Consider the following 15,901-nt stretch of genomic DNA (forward strand, 5'->3'; position numbering starts at 1 on the left):
TACAGTTGGACGAGTGTGCTTTCTTCGGTTGGGTTGTGGCAGGTGGCTAAGCCAAAGGAGAGCCAGTTTTCTTCGGTTGGGCTGGGGCTGAAGTTCTATAGGATCTCCGTTAGCAGGTTGTAGCTCGCTCTTTTGGCTTCTGGCATTAGGTCGTTGGCTATCTTTTGCGATCTTCATGTTCAAGTATGGGTTAACTTTGTAGAAGGTTGCTATCATCTTCTGGTGCGCTTCTTCTTTGGTCCTGGGGCGTCCGAGGACGTGAGAGTTAGAGGTTCCAACTAGTCAGCTAGAGCTAAGTAGGATAAATCGTAACAACTACACAAAGGTAGCTGCTTACCTGCCCGCCTGCGTGCGTACATGGTCTAATTTTAAGAATCAACGTTCGAGAGTTGAGTTGGTGCGTACATGACACACACACACACACCAGAACCGATAAGAGCTAGAGCCCAGAGCACAAGAGGAAAATAACATGTACCGAATTTCATACCGCTGCTGACGATTAGGGCGGCTGAACGGATCGTCTTTAATGTTGGTATGGTATGATATGGTATGGTATGGTATGGTATGGTATGGTATGGTATGGTATGGTATGGTATGGTATGGTATACTGTGGCGTGCTGTGTTAGTGTAGGTGGCAGTGGTATGTCCTTGCGCATAAACAGAACAGGCCGTTGACGTATAGAAGGGGAGAGGGTAGAATTAGAGGCGCGTGAGTGATTATGGATTTCTTGGGTAGGTTTGGATTGGGTTGCCTTGTTCGTACATGGTACAAGTCTTTCGGTATCTATACATGTATGCAAATATCCTGCGTAGTTCCTGTAACGCCATCCAATGCAATCCTCTCCCTCGGCTCCACTGAGCTTGGAGTTCAGACGTCCTGTTCCCAACATCCGTACAGCGAGAACACGGACTGTGTCGTCTAGGTAGTGGCTGATGGCGTTTCGTGCCCGCCCAATCCAGCTTCTCTCCACGATCATGTTACGTCCCGCCCAGTCCAGCTTCTCTGCACGCTCTTGTCCTTGTCCACGATCATGCTACGTCCCGCCCCAGACACCCCCTCTCCTCACCCCAGACGCATCAACCTTGTTCTCCTCCCTCCTAATCACACCATCCCCACCCTTCTCCACCGTCTTCCCCTGCAGCCTCCCCGAATCATCGAGATTCCACCACTCCTTGTGCTTGTCCTTGGCGTCGGCCAGTTTGCGCTTATGCTCGAGGCGAGCGCGCTTGCGCTCCTCGGCCAGGGCGAACCACTCGCTGCGCGCCTTGTCCAGCTCGTCCTGGTTCTGGTACTGCAGCATGCAGGCGTTCATGGTGAGGCGGGGCGCGCGGCATGCGTAGATCATGGTGAGGGTGCGGCCGAGGGCGCATTGTGCGAAGGCTGGATGATGGAATTAGTCTTGACTGCCAGCCCCACTCCCATGGCTCGACACGTGGATTGACCATCTGGAGACGGGCAGGTGGGTAGCGGGTTGGGGGGAGGTCGTGTACCTTCGATCTCCGGCGCGCATTTCGCGCGCACATTCTTGTAGTACAGATCGCGCACCTGCTGCTCCTGCGGTGCCGACAGCGGCGTGGGGTTTGCCGGCCGCGTGTTGTGTCCGATGATGTAGTTGTCGGCGTTGCCTGGGCCAGCCGCGGGCGGCATCGAGGCGCCCGGGGTGTTCATGTTGGCGAGGGCGAGGGCGGGGCAGGCACTGCGATGGAGGGCGAGGAGAGTGCCCGCTGGGCGTGGTGGGTGGCGGGGCAGCGAGTGTGGTGGTTGCGATGCGGCGGTGCGGCGGTGCGATGCGGCGGTGCGGTGCGGTGATGCTGCGGAGCTCGGTCGTGTGTGCCATGTGGTTCGACTCGCGAGATGGATGGCGGCAGTGACAGGGATGGCGCGCTTGTCGGAGGGTTGGGGAGGAACGCCGATGGGGAACGTGGGCCGAGGCCGAGGGCTGATGCTGGGGTTTACCGTTTACACATGCACAAGGTAACTCTTCTTCTTCTTCTTCTTCTTCTTCTTCTGACCTCACACAACAACAGATGACGATTCTACATCGATACACAAGAAGCTGCATGTTGCTTTGATACTGCCAATCCAGCACGAGCACTCGCCCTTGCCCTTCGCCTCCACCACGCAAGCTTGCACACAGTTCGAACATGAAGACCCACAACCGCACCTTCATCATCAGCGGCGGCGTCTCTGGCCTCGGCCTGGCAACCGCCCGCGCCCTGCACTCGCTCGGCGCCTACGTCTCGCTGCTCGACCTCAACGGCGACAGCGGCGCCAACATCGTCTCGGAGCTGGGTGCGCGTGCCAGATTCTTCGAGACAGACGTGACGTCCACCTCGGCCATCGCCGACGCCATCACCGGCACCGTAGCCTGGATCAAAGAGACCAACGCGCCCATGGGAGGCGTCATCGCAGGCGCCGGCGTTGGTCTGCCGGGCCTGATCATCGATAAGAAGAACGAGCCGCTGAGCATCGAGAGCATCGACTTTGTGCTCAACATCAACCTGCGCGGCACCCTGGATCTGATCCGCCAAGCGCTGCCGCACATGACGGTCAACACGCCAGATGGCGCCGACGGCGAGCGGGGCGTCATCGTCATGATTGCCTCGTCGGCCGCCTTCGACGGCCAGATGGGCCAGGTGGCGTATGCGGCCAGTAAAGGCGCCGTCGCCAGCCTCACGCTCCCGCTGGCGAGAGACCTGAGCAGGTACGGCATCCGCGCTGTAACCATCGCACCGAGCATGTTCGATAGCGCCATGACCAAGAGGATGAGCCCAAAGGTCAGGAAGAGTCTGGAGACCACCATGGAGTTCCCCAAGCGCGCAGGGTTGCCTGGAGAGTTTGCGCGCTTGGTCGTCGAGGCGGTCGGGAACGAGATGTTGAACGGGACTGTGCTGAGGCTAGACGGCGCCATGAGGATGCCGGCAAGGCTGTAGGGGTATCATTCGTTCTATCTCGCAATGCAACGTGACTGGGGAAGCTCAGCGCTTGCGCTCCCTGATCTTGAACTTGACGCCATTCTTGTTGACGCCGCCGACACTGCTGTTCATCTTCGCTCGTTGCTTTTCCAGCTCCTCCTCTGCAGCGACCAGCTCGCGCTCCGTCTTCTTGACCATCTGCAGCCTGAACGCCGTTCTGGTCTGGGCCCGTGACCGTGTCTTCTCCAACTTCTTCACCTTCTTGGCCGCCTCCTCCTGCTCCTTCTGCTTCTTTGCCGACAGTGTCTTCTTCTGTGGCCGTTGCTCCTCCTCCTCCTCCTCCTCCCACTCCGCAGGGAGCTGTGGCGTGGACGCACTCGGCAGCGCCTTGCCCTCTCCAAACCACGTATCCACATCGAACTCCTCCTGCTCCTCCTCGTTCTCCACAAACACCCTGTGTTTCCCCGACCGCCCGTCCTCGCCATATTTCAGCACCCGCACTTCCCCCTGTTCTTCCAAAATCAACCGCTCCTCCAGCTTCTGCCTCTCTCTGCGCACCTGCTGCAGCATCGTCCGGATATACGCCGCGTCCTGCGTCTTCAGCAGCTTCACGACATCCATGCTGAGTGCCTCGTTGCCGCGGTCCGCCACCTTGCGCCCCTTGGAGTCGACGCTCGACGACATCATCTTGAACGAGAACTCATCCGGGTTGCGGTCACGTGCCTTCTCTGACAAGATCTTGAGCTTAGCTTTCTTCTGTCGGTGGTCCGCCGCGCGGAGCTTGTAGTCCTGTGCAGTGTCAGCACAGCGTCGTGATTTCGGAAGCGTTCACCATACCTTGCGCTTCTCGAGCAGACCCCATTTCTCGCGCTCGACGGGCTGCGCGCGCTCTTTGTGGTTGCGCCGCTGGACGGCATTGCGCATCGACGACATTGTGGACAGGCAGATGTGAGTTTGGTGGATGTGGACGTTGGTGTTGAGCTGAGGCTCTGGAAATTTTGGGCTGGGCAATCGATAAGCCGCGGGACGCTAGCCCGTTTGAGACTAGATCCGCAGATCCACACAGGCGCGCAAGTCGCCTGCTCAAGTGCTACGTTACAGCGTCGTCTACCTACGCACGTCCATTGACATCACGAATATGTAATTCTACACGAAGATCGGTCAAGGTATCATCCGGTGCATCAATCAGTCCACGCTGCACAACGAGATCCCTCAGACCTCGGAGTTACGCCCGAATGTCATCACGAGGATACGAGTCTAGAAGAGCATAACGGCGCCTTGTGGAACGGATGGTAAGCTCAGGCATAGGCCGCACGAAGCCCAACGAGGCGAAACAAGCAAGAATACGAGTTCGTTGTATCAACATGCCTAAGCTGCGTTGGAAAAGGACATGTTCTTGGTGCTGGACAATCGAACAAGCAGCACTCCCTGAAGCGTGTAACCTGGCCAACACTACTTCATGCCAATTGTGGACTACTACGCACGTAACACATGATACGCCTAGAAACGCTACCAACGGTGTTGACCGGATCACCCGTCCGGAGAGAGATATCCGGAGAGATATGTCCTGGCAATACGGGGTGGAATGCTCGTCCTAGACGCTGGTTGCTTGATGATGGATGGTATGCGCTTCGTCCTGTCCTTCCGTGGCTCGTAAGAGGTGAGGTCGACTCCAGAATACCGACAGGGTTGGTCACAAAGTTTGAGCGGCGTTTGACGTTGAGTAGACTTGGGCCCTGACACCTGCAAGAGGAATCTTGTGCGAGACGGTTTGACTGACAGCTCGGCACGGGCTATGCTACATAGAAGGCCCACGTTACTATGGTAGTGTGCAATTACAAGCATACAGAGCTTGCGGATGTCCTCCGGCGTCTTGTTATGAGCGTTACCGCATCTCCGTTGTGGTGGTGTTGGTGCCAGTCGGCCCGAGTGACAGCAACGCAGTACTGTGTTTTATGTGTTCGGCGAATTGTCGCCGGTATGATGGTGGCCTTGATCGTACATTCAGAGAGTGGAGAGGCGAAAATCACGATGAGGGTGTAGCTGTACCACAATTAGAACTGCGGCATTGACATCTGCTAGCAGGTCAACCAACCACGACCCACCGATCGCGAGCGGGATGATTGGATTCTCCTTCATTCTGTAAGCATAACGTGGGTCGACAAGACAACCCCACTTAGGTGTTTCTGTGGCGATCGTGAGGCTGATCTGGGGATACCGCAGGCCTGGTCTCAGGCTGACATGGGTCCAACTACCGAAAGGCCAGCATCACAAGCGGTATAATGCTGAAGACGCACCCTATAATGCGTGCGATATAGCGTTTGAAGATCATTGGTGTTGAGGTAGAGTTTGGGTCGACGGCGGAGTGCGGTTGGTGCACGTGCAATATTTGATGTGAACCAGCGTCCCGTGGAGGTCGGGCTATGCCGCTTCTCCAAGCATGAAGCTGGAAGCTTGCGACAGCAAGACCAAAACCAACGAGTGCAGACACTGACCGTATTCACCGTTGCGGCCGCAATGTAGACCACATTGAGTGTTGATGTTGCTGGTGTCTGGGTTGGCGAGAGATCGACAGCGCATGTGCAAACGCAGCTGCACCAACGGCCCGCGCGTTAACGGATCGTATTCCCGTGCATGAGCTTATCATTGCGCAAGAATGATCGTAAGTCCGTCCTGGTGGTGTTGTTTGCATGGAGCGACAAGGCGAAGACAGCTAGACCGCCGATCTGCCGCCGAAATGTGGAGTCAGGCCTTGAGAGAAAGGCTTTCACGCACGGCATCGTTCACCACACGGCATAAATTCAAGCGAATTCGGGACCTTCCGCACGCATCGTATTCCGCAGCCACAAAGACCCAGCCGCTCTGTGTGTATGACATAGGTGCACCTGAAACGCTACATGCTTGTTGCCCAGCAGGGTCAGCACACTCACAGCCTTAGCCCCGGACTGAATCTCCAACTCAAAACCACGCTTGCGCGGTCCCACCGATTGGGGATGATACTTGACCGACTCTTTCTTATATCTGTTGGTTCGCTGCGAGGACAATGCTCTGTTCGGTGAAGTAGACTACGACACGTTGCGAAATGGCTAATTCAAAGTAAGCGCCCGTTTTGCCGTGGTGACAGGCGGGGGTGCGGCGAGCTGGAGAACAAGTAAACTAACCACCATCAGATATGGATATGTCCGCTCCTTTGAGCAGCCCGATGTGTTGCTGTCCAACACTTGGATCGTGGTGCGGATAGATGGCCGTGGGTTTTCGAAGTAGGTCGTTCTTTCTTTCTTTCTTTGGTTTGTCGACCAATTTGCTCTTTCGACGAGATGCAGGTATCCGTCAAGGCACAGGGGGACTTTCGACACTTCTCCGATACCGCGCTTGATCACGATCTTATTAACGACCGTCCAGGTTGACAACCAAATACAAGTTCGTCAAGCCAAACGATCGCGATGCGTTGGACCTTATGAATGAGGCCGCCGAGGCCGTCATGAAGGAGTTGCCAGACCTCGTGATTGCATACGGCAACAGTGATGAATACAGGTAGGAACACCAGCTCTGTCTCAGCCCAGAAACTGCGCTAACTGCAATAGTTTTGTCTTCCACAAGGACTGCATGTTGTTTGAGCGAAGAGCAAGGTGTGTACCAGTCTTACATTGACCCACCTATTCAGCCCTTGACATCCGAAAAGCAAGCTCACCACCACAATCGTCTCTACTTTCACATCGTACTACGTCTTCTTGTGGTCAAAGTACTTCCATCAAAAGCCACTCACGCCACCTCTGCCTTCGTTCGACGGACGAGCAGTATGCTACCCAAGCGACGCCAATTTAAGGGATTACATGAGCTGGCGTCAAGTTGATTGTGAGCATCCTGAGATGCTGTGTGAATGCCATTCAGATCATGCTAACCGTTCTAGGTCATATCAATAATCTCTACAATACGACGTTCTGGACCCTTGTGCAGCAAGGCGGCATGGGACCTCAGGAAGCCGAGCAAAGACTGTCAGGCACTGTCTCAGCAGACAAGAACGAGATCCTCTTCAAGGAATACGGTATCAATTACAACAATGAGCCTGAGTGTTTCAAGAAAGGCACGATTCTCTATCGAGACGTAAGTTGAGCAGGTCACCGTGTCAGTCCTGACTTTCAATTTTTGACAGCATCAGTTCTTTCCGACAAAGTTATCACAAGCAAACCAAACGACAACTGCGAGCAACACCGGAAATGCTAGCATCGCTCAACCACGTCCGACGCGATTGCATTCACAAACCTTATCACGGTCGAACGACCTAACAGTCCCGCGACTACAGGAATCTCCAATCTTACCCATATTCTCAGCACCACCAGGTCCGACTTTCCTTTCCGCATCTTCGACGCCCTCACCGCCTCAATCGCTATGGAAGTCGCCAGAAGAAGATTATCCGAACCCACTTCGATCAAACCCTGTCAGCCCTTACACTACTGTCCATCCACAAAGCACTTTACCACTGTCGCCACCTTTAACTATTACTTCACCAATGGGCAAGCAAAATTTCTCTTTACTTGCACCTCTCCCGCTGTCACCACCGATTCTTAGACCCAGCACGAGGCCACCCATGTCCCTTGACGCACCAAACCCAACAACGCGTGCGAATTTCTCGCCTACGGCTTCATCAGCAGAGTTTACCCATCCTTTCGCCGCCCGAAACAGGTCACAGTCGACAGTGAAACCTATATCTCACTCAGCGTCGGCATCGATGTCTGTCTCAGGTCCTTCGCAGCCAAACCAAAAACACCGTTCACCCAGCCTCTCGCAAATCCATACATACTCAGCGTCTAACGATCAAGCCATGGGGCCACCTTGTATACCACTACGGATTTCCAGCATCCCAGCGAACACCAAGCCACGCAAGTTGTCTCTACAGCATTTGCGATCTACTTCGAATGGCGCGGCGACCGGGGGCGGTGAGAAACAGCATCGTGCAAACTCGCAGGGTTCAATCACACCCTCAAGGATGAGTCCACCATTGAATACCAACAAGGAGCTGCCAAGCCCCCCTGTGGGTGAGAGGAGGGTTGTCAGTGACCCCGATGACAGGGATAGAAATGGACGGTATCAGGATGATCATCCAGGAATAGCCGAGTTGCCAGCAACATCAGTACGTCATTCCCGCCAGCATTCCCATCCTGCGACGCCAGCGGCTGAGGGGGTTTCATATGCGCAGTTGTACGAAAAACTGCAGAGTTCTGCACCTGGCGCTCGCTCTATCATCGAAATGAACGATCAGCCTATCCCGCCATCGAGGGGTACCACACAAGCACAAAATAGCGCATCAGAAAAGTTGGATACGAGGCCCAATGTACAAAGGGCCAAAGACGTGATGAAGTCTGAGTCCATTAAGAAAGACCGTGCACCAGCAGGCAAAGAAGCGAGCAGTGGGAGACCTACCCAGATGAGTCGGACCCAGAAGGAAAAAGACAGGAAGAAGCGGAGCAAGGCAAAAGTACTGATGGAACACGTGGATCTTATCAAGGATGAATTCTGGGAGAAAAGACCGTGGATCTTGAGCGGAAAGACGGGATAAGTCATTGCAAAAGCAAAAGAATATCTACAATACAGATCCAAGACTCCGATCAAATTCACATAAACGTCGTGTGCCCTGGATTTTGGTAGCTTCTCGATGTCTCAGAGTAGACAAACACGCAAAGAGGTCGCTTCCGCCGCTCATTAGGGCTATGTAGTATCAACCGGTCTTCCACACGACCCGAGACTTGTATTGTGATCTGACGGCGTCTACGGATGGCGAACAGCTGAACTTTGAGATTGAGTAAGCCCGTAGGATCCAGGGCTGCAGGCGAATAAAAGTGTGGATGAAGACATACCCGCGGCACTAAGGCAAAACTACGGGTGAAGTTGCGCGGGACTAGGTAATTACCGGTACCAAGCAATCAAATCACCGGATCGGTGGAGCTTCTTCTTGTTAGAGTTGTCTGGGCACCAACCCCATCCGGAGAATCATGTTTTGCATTGACATTGCGGGGCCAATCATTTTGTTAAAATAATGCGTTTAAAATGCCAATCATCTTGTCGGGCCTTACAGAACACATATTTACTATCCCTTAATACAAACACACTCCTTAAATTACTAGAGCAGCTTAACTGCTCTCGTCTTATATAGTCTTAGACTCACACAGGGCGTTAAACTAATCAATCAATCAATCAATCAATTGTCGGGCCTTACATATATATAACATCTCTCCCAGGCGCTCTGCAATTCTCGACCAAGGCCCAATTTCGAACCTCTCCCCAACATCAAGCCATCATGCGCCTCTTCGCCGTCCTCACAAGCTACCTTTCGCTGGCAGCAGCAGCCACATTGGGGAAGCGTGCACCAACACCTGGCACGCTATCTCAAGTCACCTCATTCGGTACTGCGCCAACAAATGTCAGCTTCTACATCTACGTTCCGAAGAAGCTGGCACCTTCACCAGGAGTCATCGTCGCTATACACTACTGCACGGGTACTGCTCAAGCGTACTATTCTGGCAGCCCTTACGCGACCCTCGCCGAGCAATATGGTTTCATTGTCATCTATCCCAGCTCTCCCCATTCCGACAAGTGCTGGGATGTCAGCAGCAAGCAGACACTGAGCCATGAGGGAGGAGGCGATAGCAACACCATTGCAAACATGGTCAAGTGGACTTTGACGCAGTACAAAGCCGATGATGCGAAGGTGTTTGTGACCGGATCGAGCAGTGGCGCGATGATGACGGTTAGTAATATTCTCAAAACATCCACACCTGTCATTTAGAGAATGCTGATGCTGTCCTAGAACGTCCTTGCCGCCACCTACCCCGATCTCTTCAAAGCTGCCATCGCCTACTCCGGTGTGCCCGCTGGCTGCTTCGTCTCTGCTTCAGGCGAAATCGATGCCTGGAACAGCACCTGCACGCAGGGTCAATCAATTGCCACTCCCCAAGCATGGGCGAAGGTCGTCACGGACAGTGAGTGCTGATTCTTTTCGCCATGTCGAAACCCAACCACTAACTTTGCCTCAAGTGTACCCCGGCTACAAAGGCAGACGCCCCAAAATGCAGGTCTATCACGGCAGCGCGGATACTGCGCTGCTGCCACCCAACTACCAGGAGACGATGAAGCAATGGGCTGGTGTGTTTGGATACGATTATAACCAGCCACAGAGTACTAAAGTGGATGATCCTCAGAGTGGGTACACGAGGACGGTCTACGGACCCTTGGTCCAAGGTATCTATGCACAAGGCGTGGGACACACAGTGCCCATTCGAGGTGCCGATGACATGGAGTTCTTTGGGTTTGCTTGAGGGGACTGATGATGTCATGAAAATGAGCGGATTCATATTAGATAGCGATGATTCGTTAAGGATGATCTTCTAGCTATGAATGTCCAATCCTTTGATTACATGAGCGAGCGGGCTAAGAAGCTTCCGACCCAAGTTGCTACCAGACCATATGCATATCACTCGTCAGATTTACTTCTGGATTTTCCTCAGCTCGTCGCGGATTTGGTAGTAGGCATCCTTGGGGTCGTAGTTCTGGTTGAAGAGTGCCTTGTTATCGGATCCCGCATCGATGAGGTTCCAAGTCGTGACACCGACGCAGCGGGGGACGTGGTAGCACGCCTGGACTGCCTTCCAGTACACAGGGGGGCTGGAGCCAACGACGTCGAGCTCGGTGATGGCAACCTCGAGCTTGGAGTCGATGTTTGAAAGATCCCTCAGTGCGGTCTCGAGAGCGTCGGCGGCGTCGGCTGCGATAGAGGTTAGTACAGGCTGCGTAATTGGAGGTTTTGTATTCTTACCCTTGCCCGACGTCAGATGTGTCTGCGAACCAATTCCGTCGATAGGGATGCCGTCCTGGTGGATCCACTTGTTGACCCACTTCATCATGCCTATATGCTGTCCATACGTGTTGTTCTCAAGGCTGTAGTCGTTGATGTACAGCTTGGCCGAAGGGTCTGCCTCGCGCGCAGCACGGAACGCGATGCCGATGTAGTCCTCACCGAGGACCTGATAAAAGTGGGTGTTCTTCAGGTTCCCGTTGTTATCAATGACCTCGTTGACAACGTCCCAAGACCTGATCTTGCCCTTCCAGGAGCCGTTGGGACCAACCATGACCGTCTTGATGTGGTTTTGGATCACAGCTGTGAGCTGTGCTCTATCATTGATATTCTTGACCCAATCAGGCAGGGCCTCGCCCCAGACGAGAGTGTGGCCTCTGACGCTTTTTTGGTTGCTCAATGCCCAACTGACAAGATCATTGGCCGGGCCGAGAGTGAATTGACCCTGTGATTTCTCGGTTTGATCCCATTTCATGAGGTACTCGTTCGTGACTTGTCCATAGTTGTCATGAACAGCGGTCTCGGGCTTGCCGCTTGGCATCTTGGCCCTCTCGCTGGAGACACCAAAGTAGATCTTGCCAACACCCTTGAGAAGCGTGTCAATGCTGGTGGCAGTACTCTGGCGCTCAGCCAACAAAGGCGAGGCAGAGACGAGCAGGGGAGCGGCAAGGATGGAAAGGACCTTCATGTTGAGAAACGGAGAGGAGCTGAGGGTGAAGTTGCTGGATGTAGATACAAAATGCGGGAAACAGCTGCAGCTTTATAGCTGATCGGAAGAATGACGACTTGCGGTAGTCCAACGGCCAGCTACCGTAGCGTCAACTAGCAGTCAACGCATCTCCACGTGGTAAGGATGTTGGTGGTGGCCGTACAATTAGTCGCCACTTCATCACGACTGTAACATCATTGCACCTCGGTATACACACGTATTTTCTCAATAGCGCTGGTGCGTGCTGATCAGTTGAGGGGTCTTTGAGATTTGTTAGAGCAACACGATTCGACCAGAGCAGCAAACGCCAGAGCGACGAAGAAAGTTCTAAAAACAGGACGTTTTTCCACTGTAAGGCTTCCCGTGCTAAGAAGCTTTTGGAGCGCCGGTGCGGGCCGGAAAGCTCACGGTTGCTGTCATTGGCTCGCTACACACTTCAGGCACCTCGGAGGCTTCTTGTCGAGATTATAGTATACGGATAGGAACCTAGGCGCAGGTGAGTGGCATCTGTGGCCCCGACCTCCCGTGAAAAGTTCTGCTCAGTGTGCAATATTCACAACGTCTGTTGCTAGGTCTCTACAGTCAGCATCGTAAACAAGAGTGCTCAGTGTAAAGCAAAGTGATTACCGCTCAAAATTTCTATATACGTGTATGCATGTATGTAATGAATCACCATCCACAATGGATGGGCGAATATTGTTCTCGCCCAAGTCCACTTAGGCGACCACAAGCAGATCTTGCTGTCACGCCATACTCTGGCTTAATTCTCGTGTTTGCTGGCCCGCATTACTCGTACTCTAAGGACTCGCCATCTGCGTGCTTCCCGGCTACGATGGCCTTGCCAGATTCAGGGCTAGTCTTGTAATTTTCTTGCACCCTTTTCTGATCATTTCTACCAGCTTCAATGCTGAATTTGACTTGCTCTACAGGCCAACGCTCTTCAGCTTCGCAACGGTGGGATATCGATCCGTACCGTATGTGGAGTTGAGTGTGACTTGACCAGACACACTACTGTCTTCTAGTCGAATCCAGGTCTGCAGCTCGTTTGCACCGAGTTTGGCCTCTTCGATAACAATCTGTCGTGCACCGCGAGCCCAGTCAGAATAGCCTCCATATCCAGAATGTCGATTGAAGCAGAGATTGAGGCCGTTGCCATTCGCTGGTGAGTTGTTAAGCAGGTCTTTGGACCACTTCATGCACCAGCTTCTAATAGTCAGTGGAAAGTCCCGCGGAATTGTGCAGAGGGAGCAAACGAATGACTTACTCTACGCCATGATCGTGGCCTGAGAAGACGCCCATGAGTCCCTCGGTCTCGACAAGCGCTTTCATAAACGGAGTATCGGCGCCGGTATAGTCACATTTGTTGTTGCCGTCGCAGACGTCACCTTGGTGGCCAATTAGCTCCTCGTTGAGTCCTGGAGCCGTTGTTGGGTCACGACCCTTGTCTTGATAGGCTCGAGTGGAGTGGACAGGGATGTGCACGAAGACCAAACTAGGGATTATCCGGCCTTGCTGCTGATGTACTGCGTCGCTCGTGAGCCGGAACCACGATGTCACCTGGGCCACACGAGTTAGTCAAGAGCCAAGTGCGACGTTGTTGAGCATTCACCAACCTTGTCGTCCACCCAATCCGCCACTGGCACGTCTTCACCGTTGGTGTCGACCTTTTGAAAATCGCGGCCACCCTTGCTGTCGAAGAACCAGAGCATCATCGAGAGCTGCGGGTTACCTCCACCAGTCGAGGCATACACAGGGATGTAGTAGTTGCTCGTACCGACTTGTTCGTAAGGACCAGGGACCGATGATGTTGTGAATGAAAGCTTTTTGCCATCCCTACCTTTGGCGTTGTTCCACATGTGCTCAGACATGGTGCGGGTGTTGCAAGTCTTGGACATGTCGTGGTTGCCAAAGGTAGCAGCGAAAGGCATGTTACGTTCAACGAGCGGAGCAGTGATCTGATCGATGGAGGCAGTAAAGTTGTCAGACGCTATAAATTCGCATGAAGTCAAATCACCGTTGAGTACTACAAGATTCGAATGCTCGTTGTCCAGGACCGAATTCATGACTTCAATAGTCTTGAGATCGGCATCAGGGCCCTTGCCAGCTCCTGTCCATGACGCTGAATATAGTAAGCAAGGCTCAATGGTGAAGCGACTGATCAACAGTCAACATACGTTCACCGAAGTGGAGGTCGCTGAATACGGTGATCGCGAACTTCTTGTCAGCGCCGAAACGTAGACCAGGGTAGTCGAAAGTACCGCCTTGACCAAACTGCAGCAGCGGAGTAGCGCCTGCAGTGGAGGCAGCAAGCCACAACAGATGTTCTCGCTTCATCACGGCTGTGATGGTGATGCCAAAGACGAAGGCAAATACAATTGCTGAACGGCGGGCGGTAGAGAGTAAACAGAGGTGGGTGAGTAAAGAGGGAAGCGAAGTTGTCGCATTGTGCACATCTTCGCGGGTACTCGAAGTGAAAGTGAAGGAAGAGCGGCGCGCGCTCTCGAGAAAGGCCATGATGGTAAGAGGAGCCGCGAGGAAGCAGATGAAAAGCGGAAGGCGTAGGGATATAGAATCTGGCAGAGTTTCAGCTCATCACAGCTGAAAAGCTGCCAACGAGTACTGTCTACATGACCATGGCTGCTAGAAGCGCTAGAAGCACGAGATTGGAAGTAAAGCGGCTGAAGAAAAGACGTCGGTAAGGTTGTAAGGGATTCGAAAAGGCCGCCCAAAACTGTTAGTTCAAGCACGTGCCGGCTCCATCAGCAGCAGCATCCGCAAAGGTGATGTATCGACCGGCGCAGCGCCTTCTCTTACTCGAAGTGTTGGTGTGCAGCAGACTGCGATATTTTGAGGGATGGTGCACACAATAACAACAAATCTAGGCAGTAGCATGTGCATGTTGCTGCTGGGCAGGGTCATGGTTCGGCACGGCACTACAACGCTTTGACCACAAAAAAAGTCCGGAGGGACGAGCGATCGCCTTGTCAACACACTCACGCACGTTTCCGTATCAATGAACGCCGAAGCATATCTACGCAAGCAAGGCTGGCAAGGCTCTGGCCACTCTCTCGATGGCGAGGGCCGTGGCATCAAGAAGCCACTTCTCATCGCCCACAAGCAGGACCAGCTTGGTCTAGGAAAGAAGAAAGCAGCATACACGACCGACGACCAATGGTGGATGCGCGCATTTGATGACAGTCTGAAGAACATTGGCAGTGGGCAAGAGGTAACACACAGACCTCCATTTTTCGTTTCACACAGCCTAACGCAGAGTAGAGCACCCTCAGCCAGATCCAGAAGAAGGGCATCAATCGCGGAGGCCTCTACGGCTTCTTTGTAAGAGGAGAATCTATTGCCGGGACACTCGGAGACTCAGAGGAAAGCTCGGCCGCGCCGACGGACGCTTCAGCTGCGCCCTCCGGCACTAGCACGCCCGCCACATCGGCCTCTGACAGCGAGCCCGCGAAGAAATCGACGGACAGGAAGAACAAGCGCAAACGAGAGGCTGAAGGCGAATCAAGCAAGAGCAAGAAGAGCGAGAGCAAGAAGGACAAGACTTCTGGTGACAAAGATACAAAGAAGCTGGCAAAGAAGATTGCCAAGCTCAGCGTTGACGAGAAATCTACATACGAGAAGCGTGCAGCAGCCAAGGGTCAAACGCTTGAAGCGTATGTTGCACGTCGCATACAGAAAAAGAACGACCAGCGCGCAATTCAGTGAATGAGTCAGGTCCATATGTTGACAGGTCTTTGCGATCAAGGGAGCTCAATACGGCACTGCGCGCGTGTGGAAACAATTCGAAACGGCTCTGTAATATCAGGCATGGGCTTGAAAGGACTTCAACACTTGCCTGACATGCGAGCATGTGTTGAAAAGCGAGCTGCCGGGGGACAAGACTCTGCCGGGGGACAAGACTCTGGACGAGCAAGAGGGCGGATCCTTCAGAGCGGCTTTCCCAAGACAGATGTCGCTACGTCAAACGCATGAACCGAACGTCCCTTGTTGGCAACCCCTCCTCCAGCTTCCATACGAGCAGCCCGAGTGTGTACCGCTACATTCCTGCTTCTACAATAAGAGATGGCCATAGCGTCGACCCAATCAGCCGAGATCCGTCAACAAGGATCTCAAACGCCATGAGTTTTGTGTCCGCACCACCAGCGGCCAGCTTCCGAACGTACACTGCAAAACACAGCAACGCAATCCGAATCTGATGGCATCGTACTCTCCTCGCAAGACACTTGTAGACTCGAGTGCATGCTCAGAGACAACATATAGTGTAGAGGTGATAGTGAAGGGAGATCTTCCATAAGTCTTCTTGGCGGGGACGCTTCTCACATCTCACTTTCAACGTCTCAGATTGCCGCCTCAAGTTACCTCAGGCCCCAAGTATCATACTCAGTATGATCTTCAGGTAGTGCGCCTTGGGC

General features: G+C 53.5%; 9 protein-coding genes across 9 annotated transcripts, besides 10 other annotated features; 5 read left to right on the forward strand and 4 right to left on the reverse strand.

Annotated features, from left to right (window-relative positions):
* The first annotated feature begins 530 nt into the window (after positions 1-530).
* Positions 531-606: a tandem repeat.
* Positions 607-1,034: 428 nt separating this feature from the next.
* EKO05_0003888 (uncharacterized protein) lies at positions 1,035-1,669 on the reverse strand (the record flags this gene model as incomplete). The annotated part of the gene is made up of 2 exons (XM_038938233.2): positions 1,035-1,381; positions 1,492-1,669. The coding sequence occupies 2 exons, from the start codon at positions 1,667-1,669 to the stop codon at positions 1,035-1,037; spliced, it is 525 nt and encodes a 174-aa protein (XP_038800392.2).
* Positions 1,670-1,672: 3 nt separating this feature from the next.
* Positions 1,673-1,715: a tandem repeat.
* An 18-nt stretch (positions 1,716-1,733) lies between these two features.
* Positions 1,734-1,821: a tandem repeat.
* Positions 1,822-1,980: 159 nt separating this feature from the next.
* Positions 1,981-2,010: a tandem repeat.
* A 135-nt stretch (positions 2,011-2,145) lies between these two features.
* Positions 2,146-2,934, forward strand: EKO05_0003889 (uncharacterized protein; the record flags this gene model as incomplete). The annotated part of the gene is made up of 1 exon (XM_038945246.1): positions 2,146-2,934. The coding sequence occupies one exon, from the start codon at positions 2,146-2,148 to the stop codon at positions 2,932-2,934; it is 789 nt and encodes a 262-aa protein (XP_038800391.1).
* Positions 2,935-2,979: 45 nt separating this feature from the next.
* Positions 2,980-3,849, reverse strand: EKO05_0003890 (uncharacterized protein; the record flags this gene model as incomplete). The annotated part of the gene is made up of 2 exons (XM_038938347.1): positions 2,980-3,705; positions 3,754-3,849. 2 exons carry the CDS (start codon positions 3,847-3,849, stop codon positions 2,980-2,982), a joined length of 822 nt encoding a protein of 273 aa, XP_038800390.1.
* Positions 3,156-3,268: a tandem repeat.
* Positions 3,337-3,361: a tandem repeat.
* Positions 3,850-5,998: 2,149 nt separating the features above from the next.
* EKO05_0003891 (tRNA(His) guanylyltransferase) lies at positions 5,999-7,029 on the forward strand (the record flags this gene model as incomplete). Its single annotated transcript, XM_038938551.2, has 6 exons — positions 5,999-6,012; positions 6,087-6,176; positions 6,319-6,450; positions 6,501-6,545; positions 6,599-6,771; positions 6,827-7,029. 6 exons carry the CDS (start codon positions 5,999-6,001, stop codon positions 7,027-7,029), a joined length of 657 nt encoding a protein of 218 aa, XP_038800389.2.
* Positions 6,182-6,202: a tandem repeat.
* Positions 7,030-7,903: 874 nt separating the features above from the next.
* On the forward strand, positions 7,904-8,473 carry EKO05_0003892 (tRNA(His) guanylyltransferase; the record flags this gene model as incomplete). The annotated part of the gene is made up of 1 exon (XM_059636260.1): positions 7,904-8,473. One exon carries the CDS (start codon positions 7,904-7,906, stop codon positions 8,471-8,473), a length of 570 nt encoding a protein of 189 aa, XP_059492243.1.
* A 516-nt stretch (positions 8,474-8,989) lies between these two features.
* Positions 8,990-9,116: a mobile genetic element.
* Positions 9,095-9,117: a tandem repeat.
* A 94-nt stretch (positions 9,118-9,211) lies between these two features.
* On the forward strand, positions 9,212-10,229 carry EKO05_0003893 (Acetylxylan esterase; the record flags this gene model as incomplete). Its single annotated transcript, XM_038938279.1, has 3 exons — positions 9,212-9,661; positions 9,722-9,893; positions 9,949-10,229. The coding sequence occupies 3 exons, from the start codon at positions 9,212-9,214 to the stop codon at positions 10,227-10,229; spliced, it is 903 nt and encodes a 300-aa protein (XP_038800388.1).
* Positions 10,230-10,397: 168 nt separating this feature from the next.
* Positions 10,398-11,453, reverse strand: EKO05_0003894 (Endo-1,4-beta-xylanase; the record flags this gene model as incomplete). Its single annotated transcript, XM_059636261.1, has 2 exons — positions 10,398-10,675; positions 10,727-11,453. The coding sequence occupies 2 exons, from the start codon at positions 11,451-11,453 to the stop codon at positions 10,398-10,400; spliced, it is 1,005 nt and encodes a 334-aa protein (XP_059492244.1).
* Positions 11,454-12,397: 944 nt separating this feature from the next.
* On the reverse strand, positions 12,398-13,988 carry EKO05_0003895 (uncharacterized protein; the record flags this gene model as incomplete). Its single annotated transcript, XM_038938339.1, has 4 exons — positions 12,398-12,677; positions 12,739-13,031; positions 13,088-13,593; positions 13,649-13,988. The coding sequence occupies 4 exons, from the start codon at positions 13,986-13,988 to the stop codon at positions 12,398-12,400; spliced, it is 1,419 nt and encodes a 472-aa protein (XP_038800386.1).
* Positions 13,989-14,487: 499 nt separating this feature from the next.
* EKO05_0003896 (uncharacterized protein) lies at positions 14,488-15,194 on the forward strand (the record flags this gene model as incomplete). The annotated part of the gene is made up of 2 exons (XM_038938563.1): positions 14,488-14,700; positions 14,751-15,194. 2 exons carry the CDS (start codon positions 14,488-14,490, stop codon positions 15,192-15,194), a joined length of 657 nt encoding a protein of 218 aa, XP_038800385.1.
* Positions 14,994-15,021: a tandem repeat.
* Positions 15,195-15,901: the final 707 nt, after the last annotated feature.

This window comes from Ascochyta rabiei, chromosome 5 (assembly GCF_004011695.2).
Source record: "Ascochyta rabiei chromosome 5, complete sequence".
Lineage (NCBI taxonomy): Eukaryota > Fungi > Ascomycota > Dothideomycetes > Pleosporales > Didymellaceae > Ascochyta > Ascochyta rabiei.